General features: G+C 39.0%; 1 protein-coding gene across 1 annotated transcript in view; it reads left to right on the forward strand.

Moving 5' to 3' along the window:
• Window positions 1-9,125: 9,125 nt before the first annotated feature.
• Jam3 (junctional adhesion molecule 3) overlaps window positions 9,126-19,464 on the forward strand; it is a 70,475-nt gene continuing 60,136 nt past the window's right edge. The window contains exon 1 of the mRNA XM_026394681.2: window positions 9,126-9,235. Within this exon, the coding sequence (XP_026250466.1) occupies window positions 9,160-9,235 (76 nt within the window). The 5' untranslated portion in view covers window positions 9,126-9,159. The remainder of the gene's footprint in view (window positions 9,236-19,464) is intronic.

The following is a 19,464-nucleotide window of genomic DNA, read 5'->3' on the forward strand; positions in this document are numbered from 1 at the left end:
TGGTAAGTTCTTCCAGATGTCAGTTCTGGAGCCCAAGAAGTTAGTTCTTATTGGGGCCAAGGTTTCCCGCCAGCGGGATTTTAATATTGGCGCCATCGGGAAAGGGAGAGGCAGGAAGAGAAGCCCTTCAGGCGCCATGTTGGGGTTTTTGGGGTGTGGCTGCCATTATATGTTTTCCCAACAAGTCCAAAAGAAACAATAGAATACCCTTACAAAGTATAGACGCTAAAAGAACTAGAAAACACAGATAAAGAAAAAGGGCATTAAAAAAGAATAGGCAATTGAGAAAAATTGCCACATAGAACTTTTAGAAATGAAACATGTATGAGAGGAGAAAAATGGAAGAGGCAACTCGAGAGGCTGGGATAAGAGGATCATAGATTTGAGGCTAGCCTCAGCAATTTAGTGGGACCTTGTCTCAAAAAAAAAAAAAAAAAAGAACAGAGGATATACCTCAGTAGTTAAAGCATCTGAGGGTTTAATCTGTTGTGCCAAAAAGAAAAAAAAAATAGGAGAATAAAGAAAAACTGGTGAAGTGAAAGGTGGATCTCAGAAAATCAGGATGAGGCACAGAGGGGTTAAAGAAAATATTGCAAAGTTGTCAGGAGATGTATGCAATATAAAATAAGGGTTGTAATGAAATGAAACAAGAAGAGAGATTAAATAAAGGCAGTAAATAAAGAGACAATGGCTAGAATTTTCCAGAGTTGATGAAAGGAATTCAGGACCATACAGAATGTCATAATTTCATGCCCCAAGTTGCCCAAATTCTAATGAGAAGGAGAAGGGGAAAAATTCAGTAATTATGATTAGGGATCTAGCAATCCTCAGAAGGAACAACATTTTTTAAAATATTTTTTTAGTTGTATATGGACTCAATGTATTTATTTGTTTTTATGTGGTACTGTTACCGCTGTTGACTGGTGACGAGTTCTTGCTCCCCGATGTTGAAGAATAACACCAAAGAAGCACGCCAAGGCAAAGTCAGAGTAGAGATTAGAAATTTATTAAAGGACAGAAGAAAAGACTTCTCCCGGAGGAAGAAGGGGACCCAGAAGGTGGAATCCGTGGAAGTGCAGTTGTCCCCCCTTTTTATAGTTCTTTCAGTGATGGAATGTAGGTTGGAAGGCCTGAGGGGTGGGACACAGGTGGGCCAAAGAAGTGGCCTGAGCAGGAAGGACTTCATTATCACTTCTTGGTGATGGGCTATCTCCAAATCTGCTGGGGGCTATTCATTAATACTTCTTCCAGGTGGACTTTGGCCTAGGGCCTCTTCAGGACTTCATTAACATTCCATGAGTTGTCCTGTTTTCCCTGAGTCATTCTCAGCATGGCCTCCATTTTAGATTTCACTCGGTATTAGACTGGATTTACCTAACTACACTGACTACCTAACTTTAAATCTGGCTTCAGTACTAGGATCAAATCCAATGCCTCTACTCAGTGGTAGACCAAGTGACAATGAAGACAATATCTATTACAACTTGTGGGAGGCAGTTAAAACTGTCTTTAGAAAGGATTATAGCTTCAGACAAATACATTAGCAAAGAAATGTTGTCGAAAGCACTTTAAAAATCTGAGAACTACAAAGAAAACACATTACAGTGCAATGTAGTACAGTGTAAAATTGATGCACACATATGTAAGGGGGGTCCGGCGGAGTGTCGGAGGGAGAGACCACACAAGAGACTTACTCCATGCAATTGGCAAAAGGGGCTTTATTGGGGATCCATTCCAGCGCGCTGGGGCTCCGTGCTTACTCAAGAAGGGAGAGCAGCCCAGAGCCCAGAGCAAAGGTCAAGCAGAGCTTAAGTACACTTTTTGGGGAGGGCGGGAGGCTTTGCATACATCAGAACAAATCATCATGAGGCGCGGGGAAATTGAACAACAACTCTGAGAGGTGATTGGCACATTCATTGGTAGGAACAGATCGGGCGGGGGTGATTGGTCATTCGTAAGCGGGTTACTCATTCAAACTGATTGGTTCGGGCCCTGTGAGGAACTGCACAGGGCCCTAGGCTAAATGGCCAGTAGGGCGTTGTTTTAACTATCTCAGGAATTCCAAGTTCTGGGTGTAACAGAGGAACTTAATAATACCTAATCTTTTACATTCAAGCTTTCCAGCTTAGAAACTTTACCCTTTCACATAGTGCATTCATAAGGACAGAGGAGGGCACTTAAATCATCTTAGAGGGAACAGTAGGATAAGGAAATTCTTACTCGAGGACATGATAGAATTAGAAAACTGAGTATAGTTGAAAGGGTAAAGTTTCTAAGCTGCAAAGTCTGAATTAAAAAGTGAAAGACCAGGTATCCTTAAGTTCCTCTGCTACACCCAGAACCTGAAATTCCTGAGATAGTTAAGACAATGCTCTACTGGCCATTTAGCCTAGGGCTCTGTGCAGTTTGTCGCGTAAGCATACGGCCCCGAACCAATCAGTTTGAATGTGTACCCCGTTTAGGAGTGACAAATCACCCCCACCCGACCTGTTCCCGCCAATGAATGTGCTAATCATGTATGAGAGTTGTTGTTCAATTTTCCCGGGCCTCATGCTGATTTGTTCTGATGTATGCAAAGCCCCCCCCCCAAAAAAAAAGTGTACTTAAGCACTGCTCGACCCCACCCCAGGGCTCTGGGCTGCTCTCCCTTCTTGAGTGAGCCTGGAGCCTCAGTACGCTGAATTGGATCCTCAATAAATCCCCTTCTGCAATTGCATGAGTCAGTCTCTTGGTGGTCTCTTCCTCCGACTTTTCTCCGGTCCCTTACATAGTAAGCAGAGAGAAAGACAGGCAGACAGGACCACACAGGCCACTTGAGTGGCTTGTGGAAGTCCAACAAGTTTTGAGAACTACAACTAGCTCAGTGTAACTAGATTCAAGGAGACAGAAGAGGATGTAACATGAGATGGGGAAGTCCTAATGCTCATGAACATAAGACTTCTTTTTACAGTCATGACTTCTTCAGTCATATTAAGGGATTTTAATTTTATTTTGAAGGTTGTAAGGATCCACTTAAGAATTTTAGGCAAAACAATGTAAGCAGATGTTGGTTTTACAGGATAAAGGAATCTTATAGTTATTCATTGCAAAGACATTTATTGAGGGGCTAGGGATGTAGTATTTACCAAACATGCCTGAGGAATTGAGTTCAATCCTCATTAACACACACACACACACACACACACACACACACACACACACTTATTGAGATCCTATTATTGGCCTTGGTCCTGTCTTAGTCATAATTTTGTAAAGTCTAAACACAGAAAGAGCTTCCTGCAGACCATTTTAACAAGCCAAATGGAAAATGATGGAGCTTCCAATGGGCGGCCTCTGCCTGCCGTGGGGAGAGCACAGAGAGAATCTTGTATGTCAAAGTTGGTGTACTTCCCATTTTCCTTCCTATGGCCTGTCTGGGGAAGTAGCTAGAACTGGACAGTATAATTCTAGGGAACAATCACTGTCTGGAAAACAAAATATTGCCTGGGAAGAAAGAATGGACTAAGATAGGATCCCAGGGTGTAAAGAGTGCAAAAGTGTTAATTTGCTTTTAGGGGATGGATGATTCAAGGTCTCTGTTCTTGGCAGGGCTGAGCGGCATCCCCACTGGAAGAGATCTCTGCTGAGCATCTTGAGTGCTTTGAGGATTCTGACACCACTCAAGAGGACATATCTACTCCTCCTAATCCTAAATTCTGTGGGAATATAATGCCATGAAACTAAAGAGACACTACAGAATCTTAACCAGTGTCCTTATCCACAGGTTTAAGTATGGTGTTGTGAATAATCTCTAGGGAGAAGACTTCCTGTGGTATAGCCTTCATCATGTTAAAGACCTGGAAAATGGAATAAAATACCCACTCTTTCCAGTCCTAGAACAGGATATCTAAAATATCTACAATAGCAACCATTAAAAAAGTACTCTTCCCATCCCAGAGAGGCCTGAGCAGTACAAGTTACTATGCTGAAACCCTGGGCCCAGAGCTCTCTGAAAGAACTTGCCCCATCCCAAAATGTTGAAATATGGGGTTGGTTCTAGCAAGATCCTGGTAGCAGAGGCAGGGTACCAACAAAGGCCTGAAGGCTTGGTCTCTCTCTGGTGCTGCTAGGAAGTGTACACTTCAATGGTGCAATCTGTGTGAAGACAAAATTACCTTTAATTGGAGGCCTGGGATAAAAATAACGCAATCTCTAAACAAAGTAGTTCTAGCATCCTGGAGGCACACTACTGAAGCACATAGCAGCAAGTACCTATTTACCCAGGTTGGGGCTGCCCCTCCCTTGCCCTACTTGGAGGTGGTCTCACACTGAGCAGCAGTTGCTCCTGGGTTTCCCTCCAAGATAATTCTGGCAGTACTGGTGTCCTTGAGGATCATCAGTGGCTCTAGCCCTGAGGTTCAGTTTAGAAAAACAGTTTCTCACTTTCTCCCCAGTCCAGTGGATGTATTCAACACATTAGTGTTTAAAAAAAAAAAGTTGGTCTGTTTTATCTTATCACAAAATGACTCCTGCAGGGTGTCTGGGGACTGTTATTTACCTGCTGTCCAGGACACCCTTTGTGTTGTCTATAAGGCCCCCTGCCCCCAGACCCTGCCTAATCAAAGAAATAACAGAGACACCCTGATAGAGCCAGCATGGAGATGTACTTCACTAGGATTTAGTATGAAGCATGGGGAAGCAAATTTTCTGTCAAGGATATCCATTATGCATGGTATTGCCCACTGTTGATTATGGTGTTGTGTTTTAATGTATATTGTGTAGTAAATGTTCCCTGGCTGATAGAGGATGCAGCTCCAACAGTTTAAGTCCTGCTGATACCTCTGGTTATTGGTGACAAGTTCTGCTTCCTCACATAATGGAGTTTGAACATTGGAGAAACACACCAAGGCAAGCATATAAAGCAGGGTTTATTTAGAAAGGGATACATAGACTTCTCACTGGAGGGAGAACAGGGCCATAACTGGTTATCTTGGTATCCTGTGAAGCCAGGTGTTCTGCCCTTTTTATATGTCCTAGGCATCCTTTGTTCTCCAGCCCTCTTCCCCTTATCTTTCTCCTTCCTTGCATATGTGATTAGGCCCAGGAATGCCCAGTGGGATGACCAAATGGTGGGGAACAGGTGGGCTGAAGTGGGGAAGGGCAGGATGGTGCAGCCCAGGACACATTAATTAACAACTTAACTATAGCTCCCTGTAGGGAAGGGCAATTCCTGGGACAGGTTACCTTAGCAACAGGTTGGAGCAGGGGGAGGTTCTTGATGAGGGTGGAGGAAGGGCTCTGAAGGAATTAACATTTCAATCCCTCAGGGGACAGTCTCCTACGTCTCGGACTCACTTAAAATTGGCCTGACTGTATCTGACCTGATTCGATTTACCTATCCTTACTGACTGCTTGTCTAATTCTGGCATCACTGCCCTACTACAAATGAAGGACTATTTTTAAACCCCTGTGTGTATGATTTTCTTATTAAAGATACACACATGAGCACATGAACACAAAGCCTCCTATGAAAGGTTTATTAAGTAGCTGCTAACAAGGGCCTCTCTCTAGGAAGCCACGTGATAAAAACCTAGCATAACCTTTCCAAATGAACTACTGCAAAGGAGAGGAATGTACAAATAAATTGAACTGTAGCATATGTTACAAAGGGTTGTGTCTGCTATTATTTTCTTGTGTGGGTAAAGGAGGGGAATCTTTTTATTGAAATAAAATTAAAGAAGTACTTTGAAGACAAAGAGCATGGGATGAGAGCTGGGATAAAATGAGATCATACATAGTAGGATACATTTCAAAAGATGGGGCTCAAATAGAGAGAAAAATGAAATGAAACAACAAAGATGAGGCCAGACTCCCAACAAATTCTGTACAGGAATGTTTTAATAGAACAATTTTGGGGTAAGAGACTTCCCTCAGTAAAAGGATCCCTCTCTCTATCCTATGAGGGTTGATTACACGTGACCAGTCAAGGATATAATGGTACAGTGAAGGAACAGAAGCCCCAATCATATGACTTTTAAAGAATATGGTCACACCAAGAAAATAAACACACTGAGGTGAAACTCCCTCTTCTCTCTCATTAAGGCTCTTTGGGAATATTGTGATTATTTTGCCTGACATGAATCAAAGTGGTGAAAAAGGGAAAGGGCAATAAATATTTATTGAGAATCAGTATGTTTCAGGTGTTAACCTCATGTAATCCTTCCATGACATGAATAATGTTATTCTTATTTTATAGACAAGGAATATAAGGCTTGGTGAAGTTAAGTTAACCTTTCCCAATGTTACAAAACCCAAATTCCTCTGTTCTGTTCAGAGACAAGTCTCATAGGAAACCATTTCTTTGTCACTTGATTTGCACTTTATGTTTGTATTGAATGGTATTGCAAATGTTTTTGCTTAAGCTCAGCACAAACATATTTAGTTCCTTGAACTCTTTTAACCCATTAATTCTCAAGTTTTCAATTCTGTCTGGAGTCGTGGGACATGATAAGTTAAGAAACGGATCTCTCCATACAGGAGGGAAATCAGTAGAATAGAGGTAGGAGATAGGGGGAGAGAGAAGAGGAGGGAAAAGGGAGGTATTAAGGAAAAAAATTGACACATTATACTCTATTGCGTGCATATATGAATGTGTATGTGGCAACAAATCCCACAATTACAGATGATTATAATGCACCAATAAAAAATAAAATCCCATTGAAATGTTAAAAAAATAAATCATTACCAGAGGGAGAGAGAGAGAGAGAGAAAAAAATGTTTCTCTCCCTAGTAGCCACACATTAGAAATAAGTATACTTGGATGATGCTGAGGCAGAGGCACAGACTGCACACCCCATGCTTGCTGAATGTATCCAGAGCTTTGCTTCTGGCCTCATTGAGTTCTGATTCCCTTCTGATCAGGGTCAGCACTCTCCAGGGAACAATGAAATCCTGAAGAACAGACCATTTCACAGGGACACTCATTACCCAGCCCCCCTGCATCCCTAGACACACTACTGTTCCAGGAATGTATCTCCACCATCAGTAATAACATTCAAACTCCATCTGTGGAGGAAAATCAATGTTTTACAATGAAGCACCTGCCATCTCTCTCCTAGGAACCTTTGCCCCTTATAGAATATTCATGAAGGCTTTCTTTGTAATCTCTAAGTTTCCAAAGATTTCCTAAAAGACAAGACCTTTTAACAGAAAGAACTATTTCAAAATGCAGACACAGGAAATTTAGCAGAAGAGACACTGGTTTCTGAAAACTATAATCAATCCACAGTCAGACACCATGTCACATTTCCTAAATAACCAAAATGTTTCTTTTATTAGGTAAATATGATCAGGTGAGATCATAAAGGGAGAAGAGAGCAGAAAAAAAAAATCCCTGGACCCAAGTGGAATTTTCCTCTTTTTGATTTGTCCATTTGTTTTTGATAAAAGGAAAGAGACCACCATTATAAAATGACTCTTACACCATATGCCAAACATTTACTTATGATTTTGGCATATGGTGACCTGAACTGGAAAGAAGGTTTAAGAAAGAAAAGGCAAATAGAATCATAATAGTTTAAAGTTATTTAAATTTTTTTATTCTGTCATTATGAAATTTTTTGGAAGGTAATTAATTTGTTTTTTTTTTTTTTTTTTTTTTTTTTTTTAAGAGAGAGTGAGAGAGGGGGGAGAGAGAGAGAGAGAGAGAGAGAGAGAGAGAGAGAGAGAGAGAGAGAATTTTTTTTTTAATATTTTATTTTTTAGCTCTCGGCGGACACAACATCTTTGTTGGTATGTGGTGCTGAGGGTCGAACCCGGGTCGCACGCATCCCAGGCGAGCGCGCTACCGCTTGAGCCACATCCCCAGCCCTCTGGAAGGTAATTAATTTGCATTTGCAATGGTTTGAGAAGTTTTAAATATGTATGAAGAAGATCATAGTAATGGAAATTGAGGCATATCTTAGCAACAACCTCAATCTATTTCGTGTTTCTTGGCATTTATGTATATAAATTTGCTATATATGTGTGTGTGTGTGTGTGTGTGTGTGTGTGTGTGTGTGTATTTCCAAGACAACGTAGGACGAAGTCCTTATGTTAACTATTGAGAAATACTCATTGTTGGAAACTGGCATGTTTTACTAATAAGTATATTCAGAAATCTGTTGTTATGCTGTTTCTGGGAGTGTTAGGAATATTCTTTATGTATTTGATACAATGAAAGTTTTTTCAAGGATTTTTCACACTTTTAAGTGACAATTTTTTTTGGGGGGAGGGGTTACTGGGAATTGAACTCAGAGGCACTTGGCCACTGACCCACTGTATTTTATTTAGACAGGGTCTCACTGAATTGCTTAACACCTCGCTTTTGCTGAGGCTGGCTTTGAACTCATGATTTTCCTGCCACAGCCTCCCGAGCTGCTGGGATTTCGGGCGGGCACACGGTGCCCAGCTTTAAATGAGATTTTAAATCCTAATTCCTCCTTAGGTCTAATTTCTAGTTTATTTTTATCCTTGTCTTCAGCTTCTTGTCTTCATAAGATTCTGCTCCATTTTTCTCCCCTAACCTTATTTGTTGTCTCCAGATATTCGGAATTCAAAGCAAAGAATTAACCCGATATTCTACATATAAACTATTTGGGCATGCCATTATAATTTTGATCTACTACAGAAATGAATTGTTTTAGCAGAATATTGCTTTTATGTACATCATAGTGTATGTCTTACTAATATTTTAGGCAGATTTTTGTTTTCATCACATTTGGAATCAGGGCCCCTAAAGATGTGAAGACAATAATGCTTCCAAGATAACTAAGCTGCATCCTTATTTGTAAAATAAGAAAAAAGATGAATTCCCCACATTTTAATGGAGTGTTTCTTCTCAGACCTGTAGTGACAGACTTATTCTAGTTATAGAAATGTACACAGCCCCACTTTTGAGCGTTTCTTTACCCTCCTCCCACCAAGTTCATTTCAAGAGATATCAAGGGCCAGGTTTAGAGCATCGCTGCCTCCATAGCAACCAGACTTCAGCTTCCTCAGTCACCATGGTGCTGCCTCGTCGTGGCCGGTGGTCGCTATGGTAACTGGGGGCGGGTTGCAGGCTCCAGACCCACTGGACGCATGCGCGCGGGGTCCGCGAGCTGCGCCGCGCGCCCGCCGGGCCCCTCAGCTCCCCTCGACATGGCGCTGAGGCTGCTCCCGCGACTTCGGCTCGGTGCCCGGCTGCCCGACTTCTTTCTGCTGCTGCTTTTCAGGGGTGAGTTGGCGTGTTTCTGCCGTTGGGAGGGTAGGGTCTCCCTCCGGGCGATGGAAGCAGAGCGGGCCGAAGCGGATGGTTCTGGTACTGAAGGAATAGCGGTCCCAGCTCTGGCGACTCTGGGAGTCCCGGGCCGAAGTAGCAGCGCGGATCCCTGGTAGCGGGTGGGGTTTCGAGCCGGGGTCTGTGGGGAGCCCGCGCAGCAGGGCCCGGGCAGTGGGCTTATTTCGGGCAGGCGGAGTAACTCGGAACCGTGGGCGCATCCCGGCGAGGGTCTGATCCCTGTTGAAGGGCCTCAGCTCTGGTGGAGAGCTCTCCGGGACCGTGGGCTTTAGTCCCGCAGAGTGGGCACCGCCTTCTGCGTGGACCACAGCAACTGTGGTGTGGACTCGGAAAGTCACCGGGAAGCTGCGGAGTAGTGCGGTGTCCCTAAGTGGACAGCGAGTGGCGTTGCAAAGTACCAGTGAGGCAGTACTCCGAGGCCTGTCCGGTTTCTTGGTTCCAGCTAGAGCTCTGCTGATCTGCTTTTTCGCCGGTCAACAAAGGAATCGAATTGGACAAACCCAGCTTTCCTTTTCCAGAGATAAAACTGCACGGTTATCAGTCCAGCACCTCTTTGTATTAAGCCTGGTGGGGGAGACCCTTACCCCAAATAGCATCTGGGCCATTTTGACCAGGGCACGCTGATAAACCTGAGAAATTTGTTCATATTCTTTGCTACTTTTTGGAATTCTCATGAGATCCGTATTTCCCTGATTAGTTGAACAGAAGTGCTCTAATAGCTTCCAGTTAGTATGTATTAATACACCCACACACTCTCACGGCATTTCAAAGTCATTATTTCGTTTAGACCTTTAGAACACCTGTGTGAGGTGGATTTTATTAAACTACTTTCAGATTTTAATGGAGTCTATTTCTAAGGCTGCCTTCAGAGTAAGTAGTGTAAAACTCACATTTACTCAAAAGCGCTTCACCAACTCTTCTTGACAAGTAAGCTTTCCAAAGTAACCAAAACTGTCATCCCTTGATGTCTTCCAGAAAATACCAATTAAACCACGAAGGGGCTCTTGGGAATGGGGGTGGGGTGTGTGTGAACAGATTTAGGAAAACAAAGATTTTTTTGTTTGATGCTTATTCTAGTAGGATGCTCAGGTTGGTGGTAGTAAAAACTGGGGGTCTGGCACAAAAATAAGAAGGATCAGTCTCAGCAAAGTTACTTCCAGAACCAAATGCAATTGGAGATAAAAGTGACCAAAGGCTAGCCAGGGGACAAGGGTGTCAGGAATGTCCAGCTCCCACTGTGTTGGTTACACTGACACTGTCCTATTCACAGACTGTAACAACTCTCTATTGTTGAAAAGATTTGTTCACATGAGTTTGCATTTTTTATTGCAGAAACATTTGGTAGTTTCCTGCAGGAATGAGTTTCAATTTTATGGTTTATTATTAATAATAATAAGGTGCTAAGTACTTCATATAACTCTAATCTTTGATTTTGCCCTCTCTGAGGGGCTAATTTTGTGATTTTCTTGCTATAGAGTGTTGGAATTTACCTGAAGATCATAGCAGGAAGAATCAGATTTTCAAGACCAGGACTAATGACATTGAATCAAGGTGGTAGGATGTATTAATCCACTTTGAAGCCACTTTGAAGGGATGTAACTTTTTTTTTTCTGATTGGTTTTTCCATTCTTAGGTTTATACTAACCTAAGTGTACTCTATTAAACTTTCACAAGATCTTGACAATGATGTCTTTTTAATTTTTTAAAGATTTTTTTAACTGCTATTACTATTCAGTGTTTTCTTTTTAAAAATGTCCCTGATTTTATAGCAAACATTAATAGTTAAACTTTATTGGCTTTTGTTAATTTAATATGAATTAGTGGAATTTTTATTCGGATCAGTTTAACCAACTAATCAAGTGTTCAAGACTATCATTTGTAAATAAAATATTCCTGTGTTCAATTGATGACAGTTGCAATTCAACAAATCATTGTTAGACTTGTGTGTTTCAAGAAAAACAAAAGAACACCTGTCCTGGGAATGAGCAGTTTTAAATCAGCTGCTCATTCCCAAATGACTTGTGGATGGACATTTGTTCTTGAGTACTGCAGACTAGAGAGAATGAATGGGTAGCTGCTAGAAATACTTAATTACAAATAATTACACTTTTATATCTAGAAAGATTTATCAGCCACCCAACCCTAAACTGTGTGAAACTTGCTCCTAAGTCAGCACCATAGCATAGATTTAAATCAGTTCTTTTGAAAAAAAAAAAGTAGACTTTTATCAAGCTTACTTTCTGAGGTGGCAGAATGTAACAGAAGGAGCTATGGATTTAGTGCATTCAACTAGCAGCTGTTAGGGATATGATATTAGTAAATTCCTTCTTCATAAATTCTTTGAATTTTTTTGAAGCACTAGTGGGATAAAACATGTGTGAATGAAGTTAGGATGTATAGTGTCTGCTGAAGGATATCCTAGTTGTGAAGTTCTCTATTAAGATGGTTTTAGAATCAGGTGATACTGTATGAAAGTGATGCTGTTAGAGTTCAATGCAAATTTTAAGTTTTTGTACTCTCTAAATTCTAGTATATATGCATATATCTTTTTCTGGAGTATAAACAGATCATGAAAAGAAAGTTTGAGCAAGCATATTCTTTTACACTCAGTTTAGCAAGGACTGTATCCACTACCGTACTGTAGTGTAGGAGAGCCTTAATTTACTGCCTCTTTGCATTTGCCATGGCACACTAACTTTCTGAAAGTTAGTCCTTGTTTCTGATGTTCCAGGAATGCTGTGTTTATGTTTTTTTTTTTTTTTTTTTTTTTTTTGTGTGTGTGTGTGTTTGTGTGTTGGTAACTGGTTATGTTTTCTTTGTTTTTAAATAGTATCTATAATGTGTTATATATTGCATTTCCCATGCATAGTTAGTATGTATAGTGATTGCACTGCTACTTGTGTAGAAAAATTAAACTTTTTAATACAATTAGGACCATATAAACATTTTTTTACTATGTCTTCTTTCATTTACAAAGTATCTCAAGACTCTTGTGGTTCCCACAAATTATTGCTAAGATCAGATTGTACTATATTCTTGATGTCTGCTATGTTTGACAACCTCAGCTTCCTAGCTCTAACTAAGCATATATCTTAGTCTGTTTTTCAGTACAGAAGACTTTTTTTTTTTCTTAGTAGCTGTGATATAGTAGGCCCTGTTTTCCATGCTAAGGGTGCAAAATGAATAAAGCCCCCAGACCCTAAAGAACCAGAATGACTGCATATTGAGTTACACTGAGCTTTAGTTGTTTTGTTTGGTGTGAGTGCATTGTATCTTCTAAAGGATATTAAAACTTTCTTGGGAACAGAGGCTGAATTTCTTTTTTATCTTTCCAGAGGAGACCCTAGTAAATGTGCCACTTGAAAGTCTGTTAATAGTTTTTAAACATTTTCTATGTGTCTAGGCATTTTTAAATGTATATCATTTTCATTCCAGTGGCCTTAGGAACTTTGGGAAAGTTTCAGTTTTTACTATAATAGTTATGGAATTAATAATTATATCTTGGACTTATTTAATTTCATAATCTGTTTTCTGCCATCTTCCCTGTGCAGTTACAAGGTTAAGAAGAAAAACATGGAGAAATGCTTAGAAGTTGATACAAGCTGTAGGTACTACTAGTATATGTTTGTAATTACATAAAGTACTAGGGAAAACACCTGGAAGAAAGTGTACTAAAATGTAGGTAAGTTCTCTTTCTAAGTGGTAGGTCATTTTCTACTGTTTTGTTTTCCTGTATGATTCTTTTATCCTTTTGTCAGCTTTTCCAGTTTTCTTTAATGTGAGAGTGTTTATTTTATATTGAGAAGATTACATTGTGTTTTGAATTCTAGTAGATAAAATAGTGGAATTTTAAACTTGGCACTAGTAATGGAAACACTTAATTTGTTTAGTTTAATGTGATAGCTTATAGATTGTGCCTTTTTCTAGCTTCTTAATGTCAGCCACATTGGATGAAGGAAGGGCTGATTTGAAGTTCAGTTGTTTGATCATGTATTGTTTCTGACTCATTGAAGAGCTTGTTTGATGTTGGCTTTTGGATTACAGAGCCAGCTGTGACATCACCAACAAATGGTTAATTGGAAAACCAAAAGAGAGCTGCTGAGAGTCCCTATCTCCCCTCTTCTGTTTGAACAAACAAAATAATCTGAGTAATTACTTTGTTCTACTTCTTCAGAGTTCAGTATTTATTGAACACTTAACTGTGTGTCACACAGGCAACTCCTGGAGGAGGATCTCTGTTCTCTTCCTCTCAGGTAATAAGAATACAAGGTCAAATTAATTTCCACTGAAAGTGACTCAGAAAGGTGTTTCTTGAAATGAATCATCACCTAATGGGCCCCATCGCTCTTCCTGCCCAACATGGACTTTTTTGTTGGCTATCTTTCTCCCATGAAAATATTTAATGTCTTTAGAATGAAGTGCAGCTGTCTGGAGGTTTACAGAATGAAAATCCTGACAGCTGCTTTCCTTTACCTTTTTTTTGGCCCATGTTTTCCTCTAAAGCATCTCTATCAGAGTTATGAAATTTACATTTTAAAAAATTTTTATTGATTTATTTTTTTAGTAGTGAGAACTGAACCTAGGGGCACTTAACATTGAGCCACATCCCTAGATCTTTTTATTTTTCATTTTAAGACAGGAATCTCACTAAGTTGCCACAGCTGACCTTAAACTAGTGATCCTCTTGCCTCGGCCTGCAAGTAGCTGGAATTACAGGTGTGGGCCACCATGCTCAGCAAGAATTCTGAAACTTTTAATTAGCCAGCTCATATTTATTTGGTAGTCTCCATTTTTGAGGCAGTAAAGGCTTCAGTGCACAAAACAGAGGTTTAAAATAATGCTGCCTTCAGCTGGAAGTAATGGACAGTTTAGATAGTTAACCAAGCAAGCAGCCTTTGGATAAATATTTTATGTATTTAAAAATGAGAATACTTAACTCTGGGTTGCTGTGGCAGAGAAGAATTTTTAAGAATCACTTGGACTTATTTGGGATAACTTTTATTTACATAAGCACATATTTGTGGAAATGAAAGTGTTGAGAACCAGAAAAGTAGAGGAAATATATGAGCTAATATAAATAATATAAACTAATAGTATTCCCAAGTCTATATTTGGGAATACACATATTGTTATTTGGGAATAGTGAGATATTATCATGATAAATAATAGCAACTGTCATTTATTAATCATGTGCCAGGCATTGTGATGATTGCTTTATCTGGTATCTTAGTAAGTCCAGACTACTATAACAGAATACCATAAACTGGGATGTCCATGAATAAGGTGCTAGCATATGCAGTTCCTGTGAGGTTCCCCTTCCTGGCTTGCAGGAAGTCATGGACTGCTGTGGAGTGAAAGATGCTCTGATACCTTTTCTTATAAGGGTCATCACCAATTCCATAATGGTGTCTCTACCCTCATGACCTCATCTAAACCTAATTACCTTTGAAAAGCTTCACCTTCTTGTAATATTACACTAGGGGTTAGGGTTTCAACAGGAATTTCAGAGGGACACAGACATTTAGCCCATAGCACCCAAACTGTCTTTTTGGTCTCAGCAGTTTTTTAGGTCTCATTTTGCAGATATGGAATCTGAGGCTTGGGCAAGCTAATTAATTGTTGTCTACCACAGAGCACATTAGCAAGAAACTAGATTACAAAGCACTTTAAATAATAGCCTAAGAAATTTGGGCTGTGTGTGTACAGTATATAAATTCATTTGTCAGTTTAAAGCAGGAAAGTTAAATAATCAAAATGTAATCAAGAATATTAGAAAAGAAAGGGCAGTGAGGAAGCTGTCAGATAGTTCCACCTAACATAATTTAGTGTAAACATCTTGATGTTGAACTAGTTTTTTTAAAATATATTGCCTGTGGGGAATATGTTCCAAGACCCTAAGTGGATGCCTGAAACTACAGATATTACTAAACCCTGTATATACAATTGTTTGTCAGCTGTTTCACTGTTGCTATCAAAAGACAAGAAGAATTTTAGTGGAGGAAAAGCTTATTTAGCGCTCTCAGTTTCAGTCCACAGGCAGCTGGCTCCATTGCGCTGGGCCCAAGGTGAGGCAGAACATCGAGGCAGAGGAAAGGGGAGGGTCCTGCCTCCTCCAGCATACCCTACCTACTTAAATTATTACCTAGTTAATCCCTATGAGGAAATGAATGCACTGAATATGATATGATGTTGAGACTCTCATAACCCAATCATTGAATTTCTACACTTTCTTACATTGTTTTACACATAAGATTTTGGGGCTACCTCATATCTAAACAATAATAACTGTTTTTTCCTGTATATACATAGATAAATTTATTTTTTTTTCATTTTAACTAAGCACTTATACACTTGTTTGAAACTTGCAGTTTGAGGTACAACAAGAAAACTCACATACATTTTCTTTTCCTTCTTCACAATATTGTCTATAGAAGATTCATTCTTTTTTTAATATTTATTTTTTAGTTTTAGGTGGACACAATATCTTCATTTTATTTTTATGTGGTGCTGAGGATTAAACCCAGTGCCTCACTCGTGCTAGGCAAGCACTCTACCACTTGAGCCACAACCCCAGCCCAGAAGATTCATTCTTACCATAAATCTTAGCAATATAAAATGATTTTTTTTTCTTATTAAGTCTAAAATTTCTACCTTTTCCCATAATGGTAAAGCTTTCTGGCTTCTTTGTAGTGTTTCTGAATTGCCATCATCACTACTCTTGCATTGTGGGGCTGCTATTAAATAAAATAGGATTGCTTGAACATAAACAATGTGATATTGAGCCATGATCTGGTAACCATGATGTCTACTAAGTGACTAATGGGCATTAACTTGTATATGGTTATGCCGGACAAAGGGATGATTCATGTCCTAGACAGGACTTGGCTGAAAGGCATGAGATATCATGCTATTCAGAATGACATGCAATTTCAAACTCATGAATGCTTTATTTCTGCAGTTTTCCATTTAGTATTTCATTTCCTTATTTTGTTTTTTGTTACTTTTTTACCTGCCTGCCTTTCTGCCTACCTGCCTTTCCCTTCACTCCCCCTTTCTTTCTTTCGCTCAAACTCAGCCTCGCATATGCTTTGGCAAGTATTCTACCACTGAGCTACCTCCTAGCCCCTATGTCTGAAATATTAATATTTCAGTTGAGCTTGGGTAATGAAAACTGTGGAAAACAAAACTGCAGATAAGGAAGACTACTGTATCTGAAAATATGACTATTTTAATCTTATTCTTGAAGTATGTGTTTGCTAGATTATAATTTTAGATTGACAGTTATTCTGTCATAAAACTTGGACTATATATGCCTTCTGGTTTCCATTATAACTGTTGTGAAGTCTGCAGTCAGTCTTATCTTCACTCTTATTTGATCTTGCTGTTTTTTCTCTAGCTACTTTAAAGATACTTTGACTTTCTGAAATGTTACTGCAACGTGTCTTGGGGGAATTTCTTTTAAGTTATTCTACTTATAGTAATATATTGTACTCTGTATCTGTGAATTTCTTTCCTGTTATTTCACACGTATTTTCTATTCACATATTGCTTGGCTTCTATTTTCTTGATTCTTCTCTTCTGGGACTCTGATTAAACATATCAGTCACTCTGGCTTTAAGACTGTTAATCTTTCTGTCATAATTGTATGTTCTTGACTCTCTACTGTTTTATGTTCTGTTTTCATATTTGTTTGTGATTAACTACTTCTGCTTCCAACTCTATCTATTGTTTAGTCATGCATAGAGTTTTTCTCACTGATTGCTGTTCATTCCTGAAATTTTACTTGGTTCTTTTTGTCCTCTTTTTGCTTGTTTAATTTTTTATTCCTTAAAAAATTGAAACATTTTATGCTTAGCTCTTTTGTATTTCATATCTGATATTTCATATTTCAAATATCTGAAGTCTTAGGCATCTGAACCTATTTGTTGTTTCTTATGACTCTCTGCTTATAAGATGATATTTGGTTGATGTTCATCTTTGAAAACTAGTCTTAACCCAAGAAAGCATGCATTTTTGTTTTGTTTTGTTTTTAAGACCATATGTTCAGTTGAGTGCCAAGGTTGCCACTCTCTGGAATGATTGTTGCCCCTTCTCTGTCACTGTCATAGTTTGAAAATATCAGCCTCTGCTTCTCTACTTTCCTGCTGGTCTACAGGTACAGTTTTAACACTGATGTGTTAAAATTAGCAAAATTTTCCCTCAAAATTTCCCCTTCCATCTTATTACTTTCTGGTTCAGCTCACAGATATTTGGTTTGCCCTTTTAGGAGTCCCCCATTTCCTGTGAGCCCAGAGATGCATGAAAGCCATGGTTTATGCTGGATATGATATGGCATACCTATAATTCTAGTGACTTGTGAGACTGAGGCAGGAGGATCGCAAGTTTAAGGTAAACCTGGGCAACTTAGACTTTGTCTCAAAATAAAAAAATAAATAAATAAAAAGGGTTGCAGATATAGCTCAGTGGTAAAGCACTCCTGGATTCAATCCCTAGTACCAGAAGGAAAAAGAAGTCATAGTTTAAAATTTGGAGAATTACATCTATCCACACTAGATATTCACCTGAAACAGAGTTACTCTGTTGTAGAGGCTCTAGTGAAGACATTTAGAGGCAGAGTACAAAGGTAACCCTGAGTTTTCCAGCTGGAATCTGAAGTTCTGCTTTTTACATGATGAAATTCTGGCTCACTGAAAGGTATAGTCTTGTGGGGGAAAAAACTGTATCTGTGGAAGGTTCCATTGTTTATAGCCTTTAGATACTTTCCTAGGTGAAGGAAGGAGCACAGCACTGTGGGTGTTAGGCATTTCCCAGTTTTGCACGTGATTCATATTTTGGACCTTGGGGAAATAATTGGTTTTAATCAAACCATTTGAAAGTAATTTAAACCCTGCCTCTCTCACACTACCACCAAAATATCCACATTTCTTTCCTGTTGTTAGATAGCCCACTTTAGCTTCCAAAGAAGTGATTTTATAGGTATATCAGAGAATTTGTAACCAGTTAATTGAATTAGTCCATATTTGGTCATTATAATTGTATTTGAGGGTTTTGAAAAACTATTTAACAGAAACTCTTTCTCTTCTGAAAGTTTAGAGGTGCTTTAGATAAGCCAGGTAAATCTAGTTTGAATCCCCTCTGTACTCTTGAGAGGTGGGCAGAGTTATCCTTCAGAGCTTTAAGGTTTTAAAATTTGTTGTTTTTTTATTATTATCTGTGCAACCTTACTTACTAGATCCAGTGTTTCAAGAGTTCCTGTGTTTGTTTGCCATGAAGAAGAAAGGAATAGCTAGTTGGTTTTGTTGGCATTCTTAATTAGATCTGATTTCTTAGCATCAGATCTGAAGTTTTCAATCTGACCATATTTGGCCTTGCTTTTAATTCTACTGATAAGAGAATGAGCTTGGAACCTTAGCTGTGAGTCTAGAGCAGTTGCTCAGTAGGAACAACTATTTAAGTGCTTTTTAAATTTTATTTTATTTACCAGGCACAGTTTTAGACTTTGAGGGAACATCAGCTTTTATGTTTTGAATAGTTAATAGGAAAAGGTGAAATCTATGATTCCTGTCCTTCAAAAGCACTTTTATGCATATAGGTGAAAAGTTTTCATATACGTTTTGGGATTTTATAACTCCCTAAAAGAAGAACATTTGTGTACCTCTGAGAAGCTGCTCTAGGAGATCTTGGGGGATACAGTCTTAGGGCATCTTCTGAAATGGATCTAACCACCACATGTAGGATTCAGAAGTGGTAAACAAATGTATCACTTTGTTATTTTGTTATTTCTTCTTTCAGTTAATTCTGTTGGAGCCTGACTTTTTTTGCTAGACTATTTTATGATTGCTGACTGTCAGTTTCAAATATCTGTTCATACTCTCTATGTATGTTTCTATCTTAAGTTACTCTACAAAGATCGGTCAGAGTTGAGACTTTGACTTATATTGAAAAACAAGTTATGCATGTAATTGTAGAAATGTTTTAATTCTGTGACTTTTATGGTGTTTCATCATGTTGGTATAGCTCCAGGAAGGGAATAGAGTTAAGTCATATGAGAAACAGCAAAATGCTGATGTGAAATAATTGCTGGAATTCCTCTTCTATCTGACTGTGGAGTCCTTTTATAACAGATCTCACGCTTTTTTTTTTTTTTTAACCCTCCTTCTTTCTCT

Source organism: Urocitellus parryii, chromosome 4 (genome assembly GCF_045843805.1).
Source record: "Urocitellus parryii isolate mUroPar1 chromosome 4, mUroPar1.hap1, whole genome shotgun sequence".
NCBI classification, from domain to species: domain Eukaryota; kingdom Metazoa; phylum Chordata; class Mammalia; order Rodentia; family Sciuridae; genus Urocitellus; species Urocitellus parryii.